The 15,971-nt window shown below is 38.3% G+C and overlaps 1 protein-coding gene across 4 annotated transcripts in view; it reads left to right on the top strand.

Annotated features, from left to right (window-relative positions):
* GHR (growth hormone receptor) overlaps positions 1–15,971 on the top strand; it is a 149,280-nt gene that overhangs the window by 115,129 nt on the left and 18,180 nt on the right. For all 4 annotated transcript variants that reach the window (XM_087715461.1, XM_087715464.1, XM_087715462.1 and 1 more), the window contains 2 exons: positions 8,093–8,222; positions 14,513–14,709. In XM_087715461.1, coding sequence (XP_087571587.1) covers positions 8,093–8,222; positions 14,513–14,709 — 327 coding nt within the window. The remainder of the gene's footprint in view (positions 1–8,092; positions 8,223–14,512; positions 14,710–15,971) is intronic.

Raw genomic sequence — 15,971 nt, forward strand, 5'->3', positions numbered from 1 at the left:
TTGGGTGATAATGTTATATTCATATAATCAATTCACCAGTAAATTGTAACCTATCAGAAAACTTGGCAAAATCATTGACAAAACTAGTACGTTTTATCATGAAGGGTATGTTTAAATATTCTCAAAATCCTTGATTTTCAACATGACTTACTATTTACTGCATTTTGGGATTTCCTTTTCAACCACCCCATTTGTAAGGGAAGACTTTGTGTTGCTTATTCCTCTCCTTCAGAAATTTTTATTTTATTTTATTTATTATTTATTTCATGCTTTTTTAAACTGCTCATCTCCCTCAAAGTGGGATTTAAAATTCCATTTGTAGTTTGTGGAATCTGTGACCTTCTTTAACCAACACTTGCTAGCAGTATTGTGGTCTGTAAGTCCTAAATTACATAAAAGCCTGGGGAGTTGCATTTCCTGGGAAGACTTGATTTATACATTGGTTTCAGTGTCATGATTTTAAATGATTAGTCTATTGAGCCCTGACTGCAAGAGAGTGGGAAAAAAACATTGTGATGATCCTAAGATAATCTCAAGGGGAAAATAGCATGTTTGCTTTCTGAATTATGCCTGCTAATTGTGCGGTTTTCCAGTGCTACTAACTTGGCATTAACTGCTTTGCTGCTTGTCCAGAATTCAGAGTGTACCAAATATCCATGGTCAAAATTAATTAAAAGCACCGTTTCTATCCTTGTAACAGGGTGTAAGTTGCCAATTTTTGAGGATATTTTCTATTGCCTTAATTTTGAAGAGCAGCATATCAGTCTATGGCAGCCCAAAATTTCTGTTGTTGAGACATTTCTTAAGTGAGTTTTTCCCCATTTAACGACATTTCTTGCCACAGTTGTTAAATAAATCAAAGCAGTTGATAAATTACTAATCCTGTTGTTAAGCGAATCTGGTTTCCCCATTGACCTTGCTTGTCAGAAGGCCATAAAAGATGATCACCAAATCTTGGGAAACAACAAAGATCATAAATATGAACCAATTGCCAAGCATCCGAATTTTAATCACATGATTATGGGGATGCTGTAATGGTCGTAACTATGAAAAATTGTCATGTCACTTTTTTCAGTGATGTTGTAACTTTGAACAGTCACTAAATGATCTGTTGTAAGTCTGGGACAGTGATGGCTAATCTTTTTCTAAAGGATACCAAACTGTGCACTATTGCGCAAGTGCACATACCCACCCACTTGCGCATGCACGTGCGACACCGTCCCCAACCTGCATGCTGGAGCTGAGGGCTGCCGTGCCAGCAAATTGGTTCTGTGTGCGACCTGTGGCATGCATGCCATAGGTTTGCCATCACGGGTCTAGGACTACCTATATTTTGGATATGTATTTGGAAATATACTGTATATTTTAATCAGCATTTTCTCATCCCTCACATCTGTAGGGATGCTACTAAAACAGCAATCATTAAACTTGAAAATATATAGATTAAGTATTATGCCAATAAATGCAATAGCCATTAAGTTACAATTAATATATAAAGTCACTTTTCCATATGGAAACATATAACTGCCTCAGCTTGCTTGTATGTTTGAGCACAGTCTAAGGAACTCACCTTGTAAATCACGACGGAATCTCTGATCTTTATTGCTAGGGAACAAAAGCAATCCATATAAGCTTAATGTCTATGCTTCTAATTCAGTCATAGTAGAGTATAAGAATTGCACTAGGTATGCCTTCTCTAATTTAGAGTCAGATGTGTTGGATAATGAGTTTCCTGTTGTGGCCCGCCCGCAGCCAGCAGAGCTGGCAGCAGATTCGGACAGTGAGGAGGTTGGGGAGGAACATGGGCCAGACCTGAAGTCTGGGGAAGGCTCTGAGGAGGGCTCTGTGTTGGAGGCAGACTGGGGGCTAGAGCCGTATAGCAATAGCAGTAGACTTATATACCGCTTCATAGGCCTTCAGGCCTCTCTAAGCGGTTTACAGAGAGTCAGCATATTGCCCCCAACAATCTGGGTCCTCATTTTACCCACCTCGGAAGGATGGAAGGCTGAGTCAACCCTGAGCCGGTGAGATTTGAACCGCTGACCTGCTGATCTAGCAGTAGCCTGCAGTGCTGCATTTAACCACTGCGCCACCTTGGCTCTTATACCAGTTATCAGCTGCCTTCAGAGTCAGACACATGCACAGAGTTGCCAGACAAAGGGAACAGCTAAAGAACAGGGGTCAGCTTGGGAGTAAGGCCACAGGTGGACGGTGAATGGCCCCTCCCAGAGGAAATAAAAGAGGCATGAAAGGGGAGTGGAGTTTGCAGGAGACAATTAATTCGCTTAATTGGTTCGTGACTCTCTCAGACTCCTTGCCAAGTTTTGCAGATATCGGCCTGTCAGCTCTCCAAGCCAGATAAGGTCTGTGACTGTAAATCCTCCTTTGAAAGACTTTACTGGATGTGAATGAGCAGAATTCACAATAAATTAATAAAAGGGTTTTCTTGTCGGGACAAGAAGTTGCTTCATGCTCTTGGGAAGCCTAGGTCAGAACATTTCCCAGGAAGCATGGTTGTTGGCCATACTAGCTGGAAATTTAAATTTAGACCATCTAAATTTCCAGCTAATTGCAGATAGTCTCATCTGAGGAACATTAGGATGGGAACAGAACTGGTTATGAGATCTTTTACCTGCTTTGCCTGATGGCCAGCTACCTTTCTTAGCATCTTCTCTTTCATGACCCTCCAAATTACATTCTTGGAATGCATTCCCCATAGAAGAATGTCTAGAAGTTGCAAATGGCACAAAATGTGATAGCTTCGTTGCTGTTCAATGCTAAGCATTTTAACCATTTTGCCCTATTTTAACAAGTTTGTACTCACAACCCTTTATTTCTGAATTCACTTTAAGCTGCTGGTGTTCACTTGTAATGGCTCGAGAAAAGGTTATGTTTTCCTAATCAATTCTCTGCATGCTGTAGTCATCTCTTGAGGCCCATCCTCATAGATACGTCACCCCCAAAATTCATGCAGTGGTTCACAATGTTAAGCTCCCAAATGTTCTTGGACTATAATCTTCCTACCAACAGTGCCAATAGCATTGGAATTTAGTGTGAATTCCTTTCTGCTGACTACATAAAGCTGAGAACTACTAAATATTTCCTCTGTGATTATTCCTGCCTTGTGGAATGTTTGCCAAGAATGGTTTCTCAGGCACTCCAGTAAAGTTAGATAACTGGACATTCATTCATTTTCATTGAAAATGTTCAAGTGCTGCTTTTCGTTTTAAAAATGTCAAAAAGTTTTACTGCAAAGAACTTTTAAAAGTTTTTATATTATACAAGTTAGCTTTACTCTTCTTACATCATGAAATATACATTGTTGATCTTTAAGCTGAGATTTTAAGATCGATAATATGAATGGCTGACTTTCATTCATAATATAAAATCAATGACGGTATCTGGGTGCTGATTTCTCTCTCTTATTAAGCTGTGAATAACATCTGTTCAAGCCATTTTAAGCTTTTATTGAATTTCACATTATTTTTTTCCATATCCAAATCTACTTCTTAAAAGAGAGCCAGATATCGTATATTCCAGTTATAAGTAATATAGCAAGTATGGATGGATTGTGGGGGTGAAGAATAAAAAGAGATGCATATTGTTACCTTCCAGATGGCGATTAAAATGAAAATATTGATTTTGTTACCTCCTGGGATTAATAGCAGCATTCAAATTCACAATAGTGTATTACATATACTGTTAGGTTCTGGGCGAAGAATGGAGGTGGTGCCAGAGTGAATTCAACAGAGGACCAGAATGAGAACTTCAACTGACAATTATACAATATATAACATGTACAATGTGTTCCGTGTCGATATTCTAATCTATTTTGTGCAATATTCTTTTTTTCTGTTTTCATTTCTTTGACAAACTCTAGTAGAATTCATTTTATTTTACACCATTTTTTCCTCACACTAGTTAGCTCTGGGCAACTTGTAATATTATGGCACTGAATTAACAGAGAAGGTATTAGGATGAAGCAAAATAAGTTTTTTAATCCCTAAGAGCTAAAGTATTTCTCCAGTCCTTGAAAAATAACATATTAATTTGCAATTCACTGATATAGGTAGGCCTTGACTTACAGGTAGGCCTCGACTTACGATCGCAATTGAGCCTAAAATTTCAGTACAATTTGAGGCAAAGAGTAATTCAGAAAATATGGGCATATTTTACAGCCATGAATTATGATACAGAGACATAAAGCTTTCAGACTGAAGGCTCCAAAGTTATCCTCCAACTATTCTACCCTTCCTTCCTTTCACAGATTTCTTTTCTAATATGAAAAATGATGGAAAAGCTGTGAAAAAATACCACAGGGAGGAAGACGACAACAGGAGAGGGTTACCCAGAATTTATTGACACTAGATCATTTTTAGGTATTGTGATGGATTAGAATAGGTTCATCTTTCATAGAAGGTTTCTTGAATGTTGAATGTCACAAGGATACTCCAGTTAAAGGACCTTTCTCTATTAGAACCTAACTCTGGGACAGATATGCCTCCAGCAGCCTTTCCCCCCTGCAATGTCCCCATGATGTCACCTTCATCTTGTCCCCAGCTCATATCTGAAATAACTCAAATTTATCCTTAGTTCCAGTTTGATGTAATATTTTTCGTCTTAGCAAAGAGACTATGACATGTGTATGCAATCTTACATGCTTCACTGGCCTCGGTGTTGATGAGGTGATAGCAATAGAAGAGTCTGGCTCTTTCAAATCAAAATTATTCCTTCTTTCTGCCAGATTTCCAAATCAATCTCCAGCTCAGAGATTTAGATCAGCCCAAGGAGTGGAGCAATTGATCATGATGGTGGAGGGTGGATTGAATAAGTGAAGCAGAAGAAATAAGAAGTGTGTGCAGTGGTGGGATTTTCCCAATTGAACAACCAGTTTGGTGATCGTGCGATTTGCGCTGCGTGCATATGCACAGTTTGAAGAAATTTTCATTTCCTGGTTTCTTCGGAGAAGTAACACAGCTGATTAGCACGGCAATCTGCTCTGCTGTGAATCAGCTGAGAAGATAAAGTAGGAAAATAGCACGGGCGGATGGGTGGACCCATCTGATCGTCAGGGCAAACTGGTTCGCTCCTAGTTGATTGTCAGAGCTGCCAGTTTGTCCAAACTGGTAGAATCCCACCCCTGGTTGTGTGTATGAGAGAGACAGAGATTCAGACATATCTTGGTACAACCCTGCGCCTTGCCTAGCGTCTTCATTTCCCAAAAAGCATTAAAGCCATGTTCAAAACCTGCCTAAACAACACTTCACAAGTGATGGAGCAGCTGAAAGAAGGTATACAACTGCATGTATAAATGTGCCTGTTAGCTGTTTTGGTTGATCCAGGTCTCTGAGCTGGAATTCAGTTCAGAAATATGGATCAACCAAAACAGCTAACAGGATTTAGTTCAGAGACACTGCAGCCTTTCTCTCATTTTACTTGCTACCTATCCTAACTTATAACCAATAACCTAACCTTGATTGGGCGGGAAGTTTTAATTAGCCAACCACCATAATTCAGAATTTGGCGAAGCAGGAGGCAAAAGAGTACCTGAATCTGGCTATTTGCAACTTTGTTCCAATTGATATGTTTTGAGCAGCTGTGGCTGACTGGAGGTAGAAGGTGATAGGGGAAAAATTATTATAGAGTCAAGAACTGGGAAATGTGCGGGTTTTCTTTTTCCCTCTTTCGTCTTTCTTTTCCCCTGCAAAAGAATAAGATGGCCCCGGCTACACTTCTGGTCTCACAGTAGTTGGAATTTAAGGTTGACCAGACCCTCAAAATAAGACTTGTATAACTAACTGCAATTTTGGAACTGTACATTAAGGAAGAACAAAATACCAAGATGGCTCCCATCGTTCTTCCCCACAGTAGCTGAAGCAAATAAATTTAAGGTGGACCAGAACTCTGAAATAAGAACTGTATAGCTAACTGTAACTTTGGAACTGGACATCATGGAAAGCTGGGAATTTGAAGAACTACGTGAAATTATAAAAAAATATGCATAAATCAGTAAAATCAGTAAAATCAAGCCTAAATAGAATTCTGAACCCAGAGAAGCAGATATTTAAAGAAGAAGGGGGGCAAGACAATGAAGGGGTAGAAATGGAGGGAAATAAAAAGCAGACAAAAAACTCCATTAGCCTTGGCAGTGGTATAGGAAAAACTGTAAAAAGAGGTGTCCCAACAAAAGGGAATAAAAAGCAGACAAAAGAGGTTGAGGCTGTTAGTGGCATAAGGGAAATTGAAGTAGGAGGTTTAGCCCCAACAAAGAGAAATATAAAATATCCTTTTGATGGTGACCTGGGAAAAATTGAAGAGAGTGGATGTGTCAAAACAAAGAAAAGGGAGAAGACAGAAACAGAGAAGTGGGACAAAAGTCTTACTAGGAAAAAATCAGACAACTAGAAACTTTTATATGGGAAAATATAAAGCTAAGATAAAGATTTTATTCCTAAATATGACAATAAAATGGAGTTGCTAATTGGTTGAATATAATAATGGAAAAATAACTAAACAAAGGTTAAAATCTATGGAATATGGATAAATATGATACTGATACCCAATTAAGGGTAATCTAATCTAAGATATGGAAAATGGAGAGGGAACATGAAATGGGAAACTATTGAGATTTAAAGACAGAACCACTAATTGTGGCCATGTAAGGATGTATAATTATATAAAGATAATGATGAGAATAGCTGAGAATTGTAACCAAGTCTACATCTCAACCAAAATTAGGCTGGGAGGGGGGGGGGAGTTCTAAAAGTACAATGACTATATATGTATACTTTTTTGTTCTATTTTTTAAAGGCGGAGAATACTTGTTAAATTAAATATGTATATTGAAAAGAAATTATAAATACCATCAACATAAAATGGAGCTTGCTCAGAAAATGAAATACACCAAATAAATGAGATGAAGAGTAGGAAAAAGAAGAGAGAGAGGGAAGAAGAGAGGGATAGAACAGAGGGCAAAGGGGGAAGAGGAGGAGAGAAATGAGGAGTGGAAAGGGGAGAGAGGAGAAGGAGAGAGGAAGGGGAAGTGGAGAAGGGAAGGATGACAGAGGAAAGAAAGGAGGGAGGGAGGGGGAGGAGAAAGGGAGAAGAAAGTGGTGGATAAGGTACAAATATGGTATATGGAGAGCAGAAGAGCCAATAATTGTTTTGGGGAGTTGAAGGTAAGATGAATCAATGTAAACATTTAATAATACAATATGATGTTGGCTATGTAATAATATACATGTGATTATATGTTATGGAAATGAAAAAAATAAAAAACTTTATAAGAATTAAAAAAAACAAAAGGCAAGTTGCTATGAAAAACCAAAGTTTCAAACTATATGGAAAATGTACAATCAATACTTATTCATTTACTACATTTTTATCCCACCTTTGTAACTCACAGCAGGGTACATAATTATCCCTCCTCCTATTCCCCCCTCCTAGCAATAGCAATAAATACAGTATCTAATAGTATATGAATACACATCAAATTTGAGTAGTAAAATTTGGATTTCGGTACAGCTAAGTCTTCGAATCACTGCAGTTGATAAGTTAGAAATCTGGTTGTTAAGTAAATCTGGCTTTGCTTGTCAGAAGGTCACAAAAAGTGGCCACATGGCCCTGGGACACTGCAATGGTCTTAAGTATGAACCAGTTGCCAAGTATCTGAATTTTGATCACATGATAATGGGGATGCTGCAAGGTCGTAACTGAAAAACATTTTTCAGTGACCGTTTGAACCAGCAGTGGGATCCACTTTCCTTCCCTACCAGTTCACAAATGTGAGTGCACGGGCCACCTTCTGTGCATGCGCAGAAGGTAATGCATTACGTTGGGGCGGGTGGGTGGAGCCTCCCAGAGCTGCTGCTACCGGTTCGCCCGAACCGGAGAGAACCGGCTGACCACTACCTCTGGCGTGAACAGTCACTAAATGAACTGTTGTATGTTGAGGACTACATGTATAGATAATTTGAGGCTTCCTGTAATGTTTCAGTCTCAACTTTCCAAATTTTATTTGTCTATAAACATATGTTCCTTTCTCTTATTTGTCCCCCTGCCTCACCTTTTTTTCCCTTTCCTTTCCCTACAGCAGCTTCAAGGGAACCACATATAATTCAGTGTCGATCACCTGAAATGGAAACATTTTCTTGTTATTGGTATACAGATGATTTTCCTCATGAATTGAAACCAGGAAAAATTCAACTGCTGTACATAACAAGGTACTGAGAAATGAATCATGCCCTTGAAAATTATTATCTGAAATGATTTCCATTTTTTGTTGCAACTGCAGAAATAAAGACCTATTTTCAATTATGAGAACATCTTTTTACTGCATTGCCTGGAGGATCAGAAGATAAATTTCTGTCTGACGCACTAAATTACAATCAAGCTTAATGTCATGGTTGGATAACAGAAGAATATAGGTTTCTTCCAGACCAATCTTGCCTGTTCAGACACATGAAAATGTGTTTTTAGTCATGTTATGGTGGGCAACATGTAAAATAACTTCGTAAGAACCTAAGAGTCCTAATGAAGAAAAACAAATGTACATTCTCCACCTCCAACTTTGAGCAGACAGATGCCTCCAGAAAATTCTTAAATAAAATTTAAGATAGGGGTGCTTATAATCCCTACCTTCAGGAATCCCAGTGACACTTTGCTTCTCTACTGAGGTATTGCGTCTAATTAGTAATTTTCAATGAATTTCTGTAATGCTCTTTTAGAACCAACTAGTAGCCACCAAATCATTCAGTTCCACCAAATTCCTTATCCATCTACAGATAAGCCAATTGTGAGAATGAAATCTGTTATGGAAAACAAAATTTATTCATACAAAATATGAAAGCAATGTCCTTCATAATAGATTGAAAAACAAACAAAATATTCAAAGGTTACTTTATCTGCAATGGCTCATTTTTCATGGAATTTTGGTTAAAAAGTTGAGGTTTGGTTTCTCCATGGATGGGCTGATCCATGTATATTATTATACCCATATGTTCAAAAGGTTTTTATACTCAGATGTTTAGTTGGGGTTCCCTGCAAAATTACCACATTTTTATTGCCTTCATCCAGTCTTGAAGCCAACTCATGACTGAGGCAGTTGTCTTTAGCTTTTCTAGCACTCAGGCAATGCTTCCCCTTTATATAGCCAACAAATTGTGACAATTTTTTCATGACAACCCAGAGTACTGTATGATGAAGTGAAACAGAGATAATGGCTTGTGCACACAAACTCATACCTGCCAGTTTGTTTATTGATTTCTACACTGCCCATTTCCCCTTAGTGACACTTGGTGCTTTACAAACAATGTTACAAAATAATGTTAAATATGACTAAAAGCACAGTTAAAAACAAGTTAAAAAATCAAGATTAAAAGTTACAAATTAAAAGTTTAAAAAAATCAAAATTAAGAAATTGACCCGGCTAAAAGGTTAAACAAGGTGGAGGAAGTGCCATCAGCCATCCCCAAGGTTGCATTACACCCTGACCCTGACATGTCAATTGGCAGAGCCAGGTCTTAACTCTACTCCAGAAGGCAGAAGGGTGGTGACCCATCTCACTTCTTAGAGTAAGATATTCTAAAGGAAGGCCCTCTTCTTAGCTCCTGCCAGTTGAAATTGTCATGCAGGTTGCTTTGGAACATGATTTAAGTGCCCTCTGGAACGATCTCCCCGTGGAGATCCGGACCCTTACTACCCTCCTGGCCTTCCGCAAAGCAGTTAAGACCTGGCTGTTCCGGCAGCCCCATTCGAGGTTATGGCTGTTGTAGAATTTTAAATTGTTGTTTTATTTTATTTTTTTGTATCCCTTCCCCATTTTTATTGTGAGCCGCCCTGAGTCTCTTGGGAATAGGGCAGCATACAAACCCAATAAAATCAAAATCAAACTTCAGGTTTACACCCAACTTGAACAATACCTGACCAGCTTGGCCATGTCATTATCGCACATTTTGCATATAGTACCGTTTCCTATTGTGAAAAACACGAATATCGTCTTATTCAAAATGCTACCGCATTTAACAATAAGTAAGCAGAAAGGTTGCCAAAGCATTTTCCCAGGATGAAAAACATATTCATATATGCTAGTTCAACCCTGACTTTTCCTTTCTAATATAACACATATTTCTAGAAGAAATTTTGAGATATTAACAATTGAAAACTCACAAAAAGACAAAAATGGAAAACTGGAAGCTTTGTACTCGGCCACACTTGTGGTCATCTGGGATAGCTATTGGTTTTCCCTTCCTATTTTTAAACAGACATTTAATCAATAATATCTGCTAAGGTGGTCAATATCCTTAATATTGTCATGATGTGCAAGTAACGCTTCCTTGTTTATTTGCTTTCCCCCTTATTCCAACACTGTTCTAGGAGATAAGATATGCCACCACCGGGGAATGCTTCACTGCCAAGCAGCTGATTGGTGATTGGATTTGCCTCCCAGAATACTGCCAATCAGCTGTTCTAGGTGGCGGGGATTGCCACTGTCGCAGCCTGTTTTCTGCTCCCATAGCCCATTCACGCCACAGCCCGCTTGCTGCTTTCACAGCCCATTTTGCCCCGATCACCAGCAAACGGGAAGTGACGAACAGGCAGCAGTGGCGATCTCTGCTGCCTAGAACAGCTGGTCAGCACTGCACCAAGACCCTTCCCCCTGCAATATTCGCTCTATAAGACGCACAGACATTTCCACCCACTTTGGTGGGTAGTGCATCTTATAGTCTGAAAAATACAGTACTTCTATTAAAGTGTGCTGAGCACCGGGAGAAATAAACAAAGATGAGCTTTTTTTCCAGATTGGTAAGGGTATATCCCATTTCTTCTTGTTCTTGGTTAGCCTCTTCTGCCATCATTCTGCCATGGTATTAATGCAACATTAGAAACTCATTGGATTTGCATAAGAACAGTAGGCTACTCTAGCTGGCAATGATACCTTGACCAGTAGTGTCCCAAGTTCAAATAGATAATTGTTCTGACCCCCCCCTTGACGGCTCGTTAACAAACGCAGACAAACTTAAAAGGACTTTTCTTTATCAGTTTTCAGTTCAAACTGGCTTCGAGCCCAGAAATAACATAAACATCACTCTTCGATAAGAATTCAAAACAAAACTCTTACAAGCAGTATGCACTTCTTCCGAAGTCTTCACGGATCAGTTTACAAGAAACACCAAAGCCAAGTGTAACAGGCATAAATCACGATTAGTAATCAAACAATATTTTACCAAACACAGAACACACGAAGGAACGTGGACTCCAGCGACGGGGGCGGGGCAGCATCTCTCCTTTTATCTCCAAACCTCCTCCCACAAGCCCCAGCTGCATACTGAATTTTGTATCCCGAAAAAACTCTCAGCAGAACTGCTGAATCACAGCCCTGAATTTTGTATCCTGAAAAAGCTCACAGCAGACATCTGCTGAGTCACAACAGATAATGGTCTAATTCAGGGGTGTCAGACTCAAGATCCGTGGGCCAGATCCAGCCCACAGGGTGCTTAGATCTAGCCCATGGGCCTGCCCCGGAAACAGCAAAGGACCAGCCCGCGGTGCCTCTGTGGCCCTCCCGAGCTCCATTTTCACTGGCAGAGGGTTGTAGGAAGCCATCACAGCCGAAAATGAAGATTGGGGAGCCTGCTTTTGTTGGCAGAGCGCTTGGGCCACCACATGCGCCCCCAACACAAGTGACAAGCTGGCCATGCTCACCCTGGACCCCTAAGGTCAAACACAACCCTGATGCGGTCCTCAATGAAATCGAGTTTGACACCCCTGGTTTAATGGGACTTAATTTGACAGAATGGGATCTGAAAGGAAGGGCAGACAAAACAATATAGTGATACTTGACAGAGGCCTAGTGTACACTCTGTTTAGTTCCTGCATAAATGTCATTAACTCATTTTTTAAATATTTTTTTAAATTTTTAAAACACAACACAAAGAATCCTCCTTCTTTACATACTGTAGAAAGTATATCAGTTGGTTACAAAAAACTTTTGTGCATCTCTTCCACAGTCATCAACCATAATTCATATTAACTCAAGTATTTTAACTCAGATATTTATACATATTACTATCATCATACCTCCATTTTTATTTGACTATAATTGTTTAAACGTCCTTCATCATAAAATATACTAAGATTTAAAACATAACCACATACTGGCATTTCATTTGCTATTTGTAAAATCCTCCAATAACACTGAATCCTTATGGCCTATTCTAGCTAAACATCCATAATATTTAATAATAAAATTTTCTAATCCTCCTTTCCAAATCACTGTTTACAATTTACATCCAGTTTCCTTATGTTGTACCTATATATATATATATATATATATATATATATATATATATATATATATATATATATATATATATATATATATATATATATATATATATACGTTGTTATCATTATCCCTCCTTTATTTGACTGTATCCTGTATTATAACATTTTCCCCCTAATACTTAGTTCTTTTTTATTAGCCTTTATATATAACCAAAAAGATTTCTAATCTTCCTTTCATAGGTACCATTCAATATTCATATCCAATTATTACTTATCATAACAATACATACATACATACATATATATAATGTATATACATATATATATATATATATACATTATTATCATTATCAATTATTTATTTGACTATATCTATTGTCACTAAATTTCACTAAGTTTAACTAGTTTTAAATTATACACTTTCATCTATCAACCTGTATCTTTCCAGCAGCAAAACAGTCTCTTGTTTTGACAAATGGCAAAAGAAAACAGTCTTTTGCCATTTGTGATATCAGTCCTCTAATCATCTCCTTAATCAAATTTGTATGGACTCCTCTTAGCAACTCATTGCTTATTAAGTCTCTCATGTAATTTCAATGACCTTCTTCTGTTTCCTTAATTAGCTTATCTTTAATTGTCAGTAGTGTTATCAATGATGTTGCTAATAAAATTTCTCTCTTTAAATCCATAAATTCTTTTGTTTTTTCGTCTTCTGTATCTTGCCATCTGGGGTAGAGTTCCCTTCCATTTAATTCCTCTTTCAGTGTTCCACTCTTTCCATTTCCAGACACAAACCAATCACCATAGATATCAGCGGATTTAATTTCTTTATGGTCATTTTCCTCTTCGGTTTTTAGGACTCTAACCTCCACTTTTTCCACTTGATAAACATCTCCAACTTCTTCATCATATTTTACTGTTAGATGTTCTAGGTTTTCTAACTTCTTCTCTGTCCTCTCAAATGTGTTTGATAATTTCTGAATTTCTAACAATATCTTATGCAGGCTTAAAGTTTCTTTCTGCTGTTGAAATTGTGCCATTATCTCCAGCTGACAAACACTGCTGCTCTGGCTTGGAAGGTTTTTACAAGATTAAGCATAAATTCACAATAAGGTCTTATTTTCACTTTTCTCTGGTTAAAGATATACTTCAAAGGAACATCTGTATGCTTTTCTTCTTATCACTCTCTATAAACAAACAGTGAGACCTTGAAGTGCCAAGCCAGAATAATCAGTGAGGAAAGTAAAAGTGTTTTGTTTCCAATACACAAACCTCCAGCCTCCGAATAGCAGTGTTTTTCTTTCCTTCTGTTGTTACAATTTTATTTGTTTCCTTTTGTATCTTTTTATATTCCAAGCTTTTTTTAAAAAGTCAAATTATGAGTTAGAGAAGAGAAGGAGAAAAACACCCACAGTAATGAAGAAGGAGAATTTTAGTCCATAGGTTACAAAGAATAATAATAAAAGAAAAAAATAGAAGAAAACTTAATCCATTCATTTTAAAAGGCTTGCATAAATTCCATCCATGAACATAGCATTTAAAAAGTAAGATAACCCACTGCCCAAAACAATTCAAAGCTTAATTCCGCCACTTATTTCTTCTGTTCTCAAATTTAAATTAACTTTATGTTTTTTGGATGGCAGTCTCTTTTAAAATGGTAAAAATTCCTCACCAGCTGGTTTCTCTTTCCGTATCCTTCAGTTTTGGAGCCGCCCTGACTTCATCAGCCTAATGGCTGGATTTTTTGTTGCCAGCTTGAAGAACTTCTCTTGGATCGATTAGGGACTTTGTGATGTCCCTGAGATCAGCAAGACGTATTCTTCCTGTTCATCGTCTCTACGAGATAGTTTAGGTCCGATTGGACCACTCAGTGGCAAAAGTATCAGCGGCAGTCTCGGATCATCGAGACCGCATGTCCGTATCGTCGCAATGTTGGCTCCTACTCCATAAATGTCATTAACTAATGATGTGTTGAAGAGGGCAGCAAAGCTGTTAGATTAACCAGTCGCTTTGTCTATCACAACCCATGCAAGCAAATTCAGGAGCATGCCATCTGGCAGTGAACTAGTACAGATGCAGTAGGATCTGGCCAGGGATCAGCAATGGGAGCAACAGATGACATGCCAGTAGTCTGTCAATACGTTTGTAACTTGGTAATCAGAAAGGTTCTACCTGCCTCTTTCCAATCCTTTGATTTGATCTTCATTATTTGGTTTACCATTTCTAGGTCAAATGAGGAGGTGGAGGAGGAGGAGGAGGAGGAGAAGGAGGAAGAATGGAAAGACTGTCCTGATTATACAACTTCTGGTGAAAACAGCTGTTACTTCAATGCATCCTTCACCTCCATTTGGGTCCCTTACTCTGTTCGGCTTTACATTGCCGATCAGATATACGATGAAAAAGATTTCCGGGTGGAAGAGATAGGTACTCTTGATATGAATCCCCTTTGCTTTGCTTCTTAGACTAGAGTAAAAGTTTCACACACAAGGATATTCATAAAATAAATTCATCAGCTCCTATTATAATTTGTGCTTTTCTCTAACCTTCCTGCAATGGAAATTGTGTCCCATTCTGAATCTCTTCCTGATTCTGGATGAAGATATCATTTATCCTTCCCAGTTCCTGCCTATCTTTGCTCTTTACAACTTAGAGAAGCATGACTTTACTACTCTTGTCTAGCAGGTTTAGTTCAGGTTCAGTTTGATTCTAGTAAGTTCTAGGTAGGTCTTCCCATAACAACAACGCTTTGGAGTACATTGGGCTGAGAGCAAGATCTAAAATCACTGCTCGCTATTACAGTGGCTCAATTCAAAACCCTATTCAGAATTAAAATAGCTAAATTTGAGACTTTGAAGCAGATGGGGCCATTACTCCACATATATGTAGAGGTACCAGTAAGAAAGAGGGTGACTGTCCCAGGTACAAGGGGAGAACCTTATTGAAAACTATTTTAGGGCTTATAGTATAGTGTTCGTCTGTATCCTTTCTTAAATGGGAAAATAATGCATTGGTGCCAGTTTTCAATAACTGTGCTGCCAAGATGTGACAGTCATATCCTGGGGAACATTAAGAAAAAGTTAATGGACTATAATAACTCCTAAGATGCTATTCCTCACCCTGACCTAGAAAATCACTGCTGGTCAGAATCCCAAACTGCTTTTTATGCATAGGAACTTTACTACCCTTCCTCAGTCCAATTTCAAAATGCCAGTTCAATTTGTGCATTAAGTATTTTAAAATATACAACAGTCTTTTCAAAATAATACTGTTTGCATTATTTATTCTAGGCTGTGTAAACAGTTCTATAATGTTCTAGGCTGCATAAACAGAAGGATAGAATCAAGATCACGTGAAGTGTTAATACCACTTTATAAGGCCTTGGTAAGGCCACACTTGGAATACTGCATTCAGTTTTGGTCACCACGATGTAGAAAAGATGAGGAGACTCTAGAAAGAGTGCAGAGAAGAGCAACAAAGATGATTAGGGGAATGGAGGCTAAAACATATGAAGAACGGTTGCAGGAACTGGGTATATCTAGTTTAATGAAAAGAAGGACTAGGGGAGACATGATAGCAATGCTCCAATATCTCAGGGGCTGCCACAAAGAAAAGGGAGTCAAGCTATTCTCCAGAGTGCCTAAAGGCAGAACAAGAAACAATGGGTGGAAACTAATCAAGGAGAGAAG

This window comes from Thamnophis sirtalis, unplaced genomic scaffold (genome assembly GCF_051295495.1).
Source record: "Thamnophis sirtalis isolate CommonGarterSnake01/CBP01778 unplaced genomic scaffold, rThaSir2_p1.2 scaffold_5, whole genome shotgun sequence".
NCBI lineage: Eukaryota > Metazoa > Chordata > Lepidosauria > Squamata > Natricidae > Thamnophis > Thamnophis sirtalis.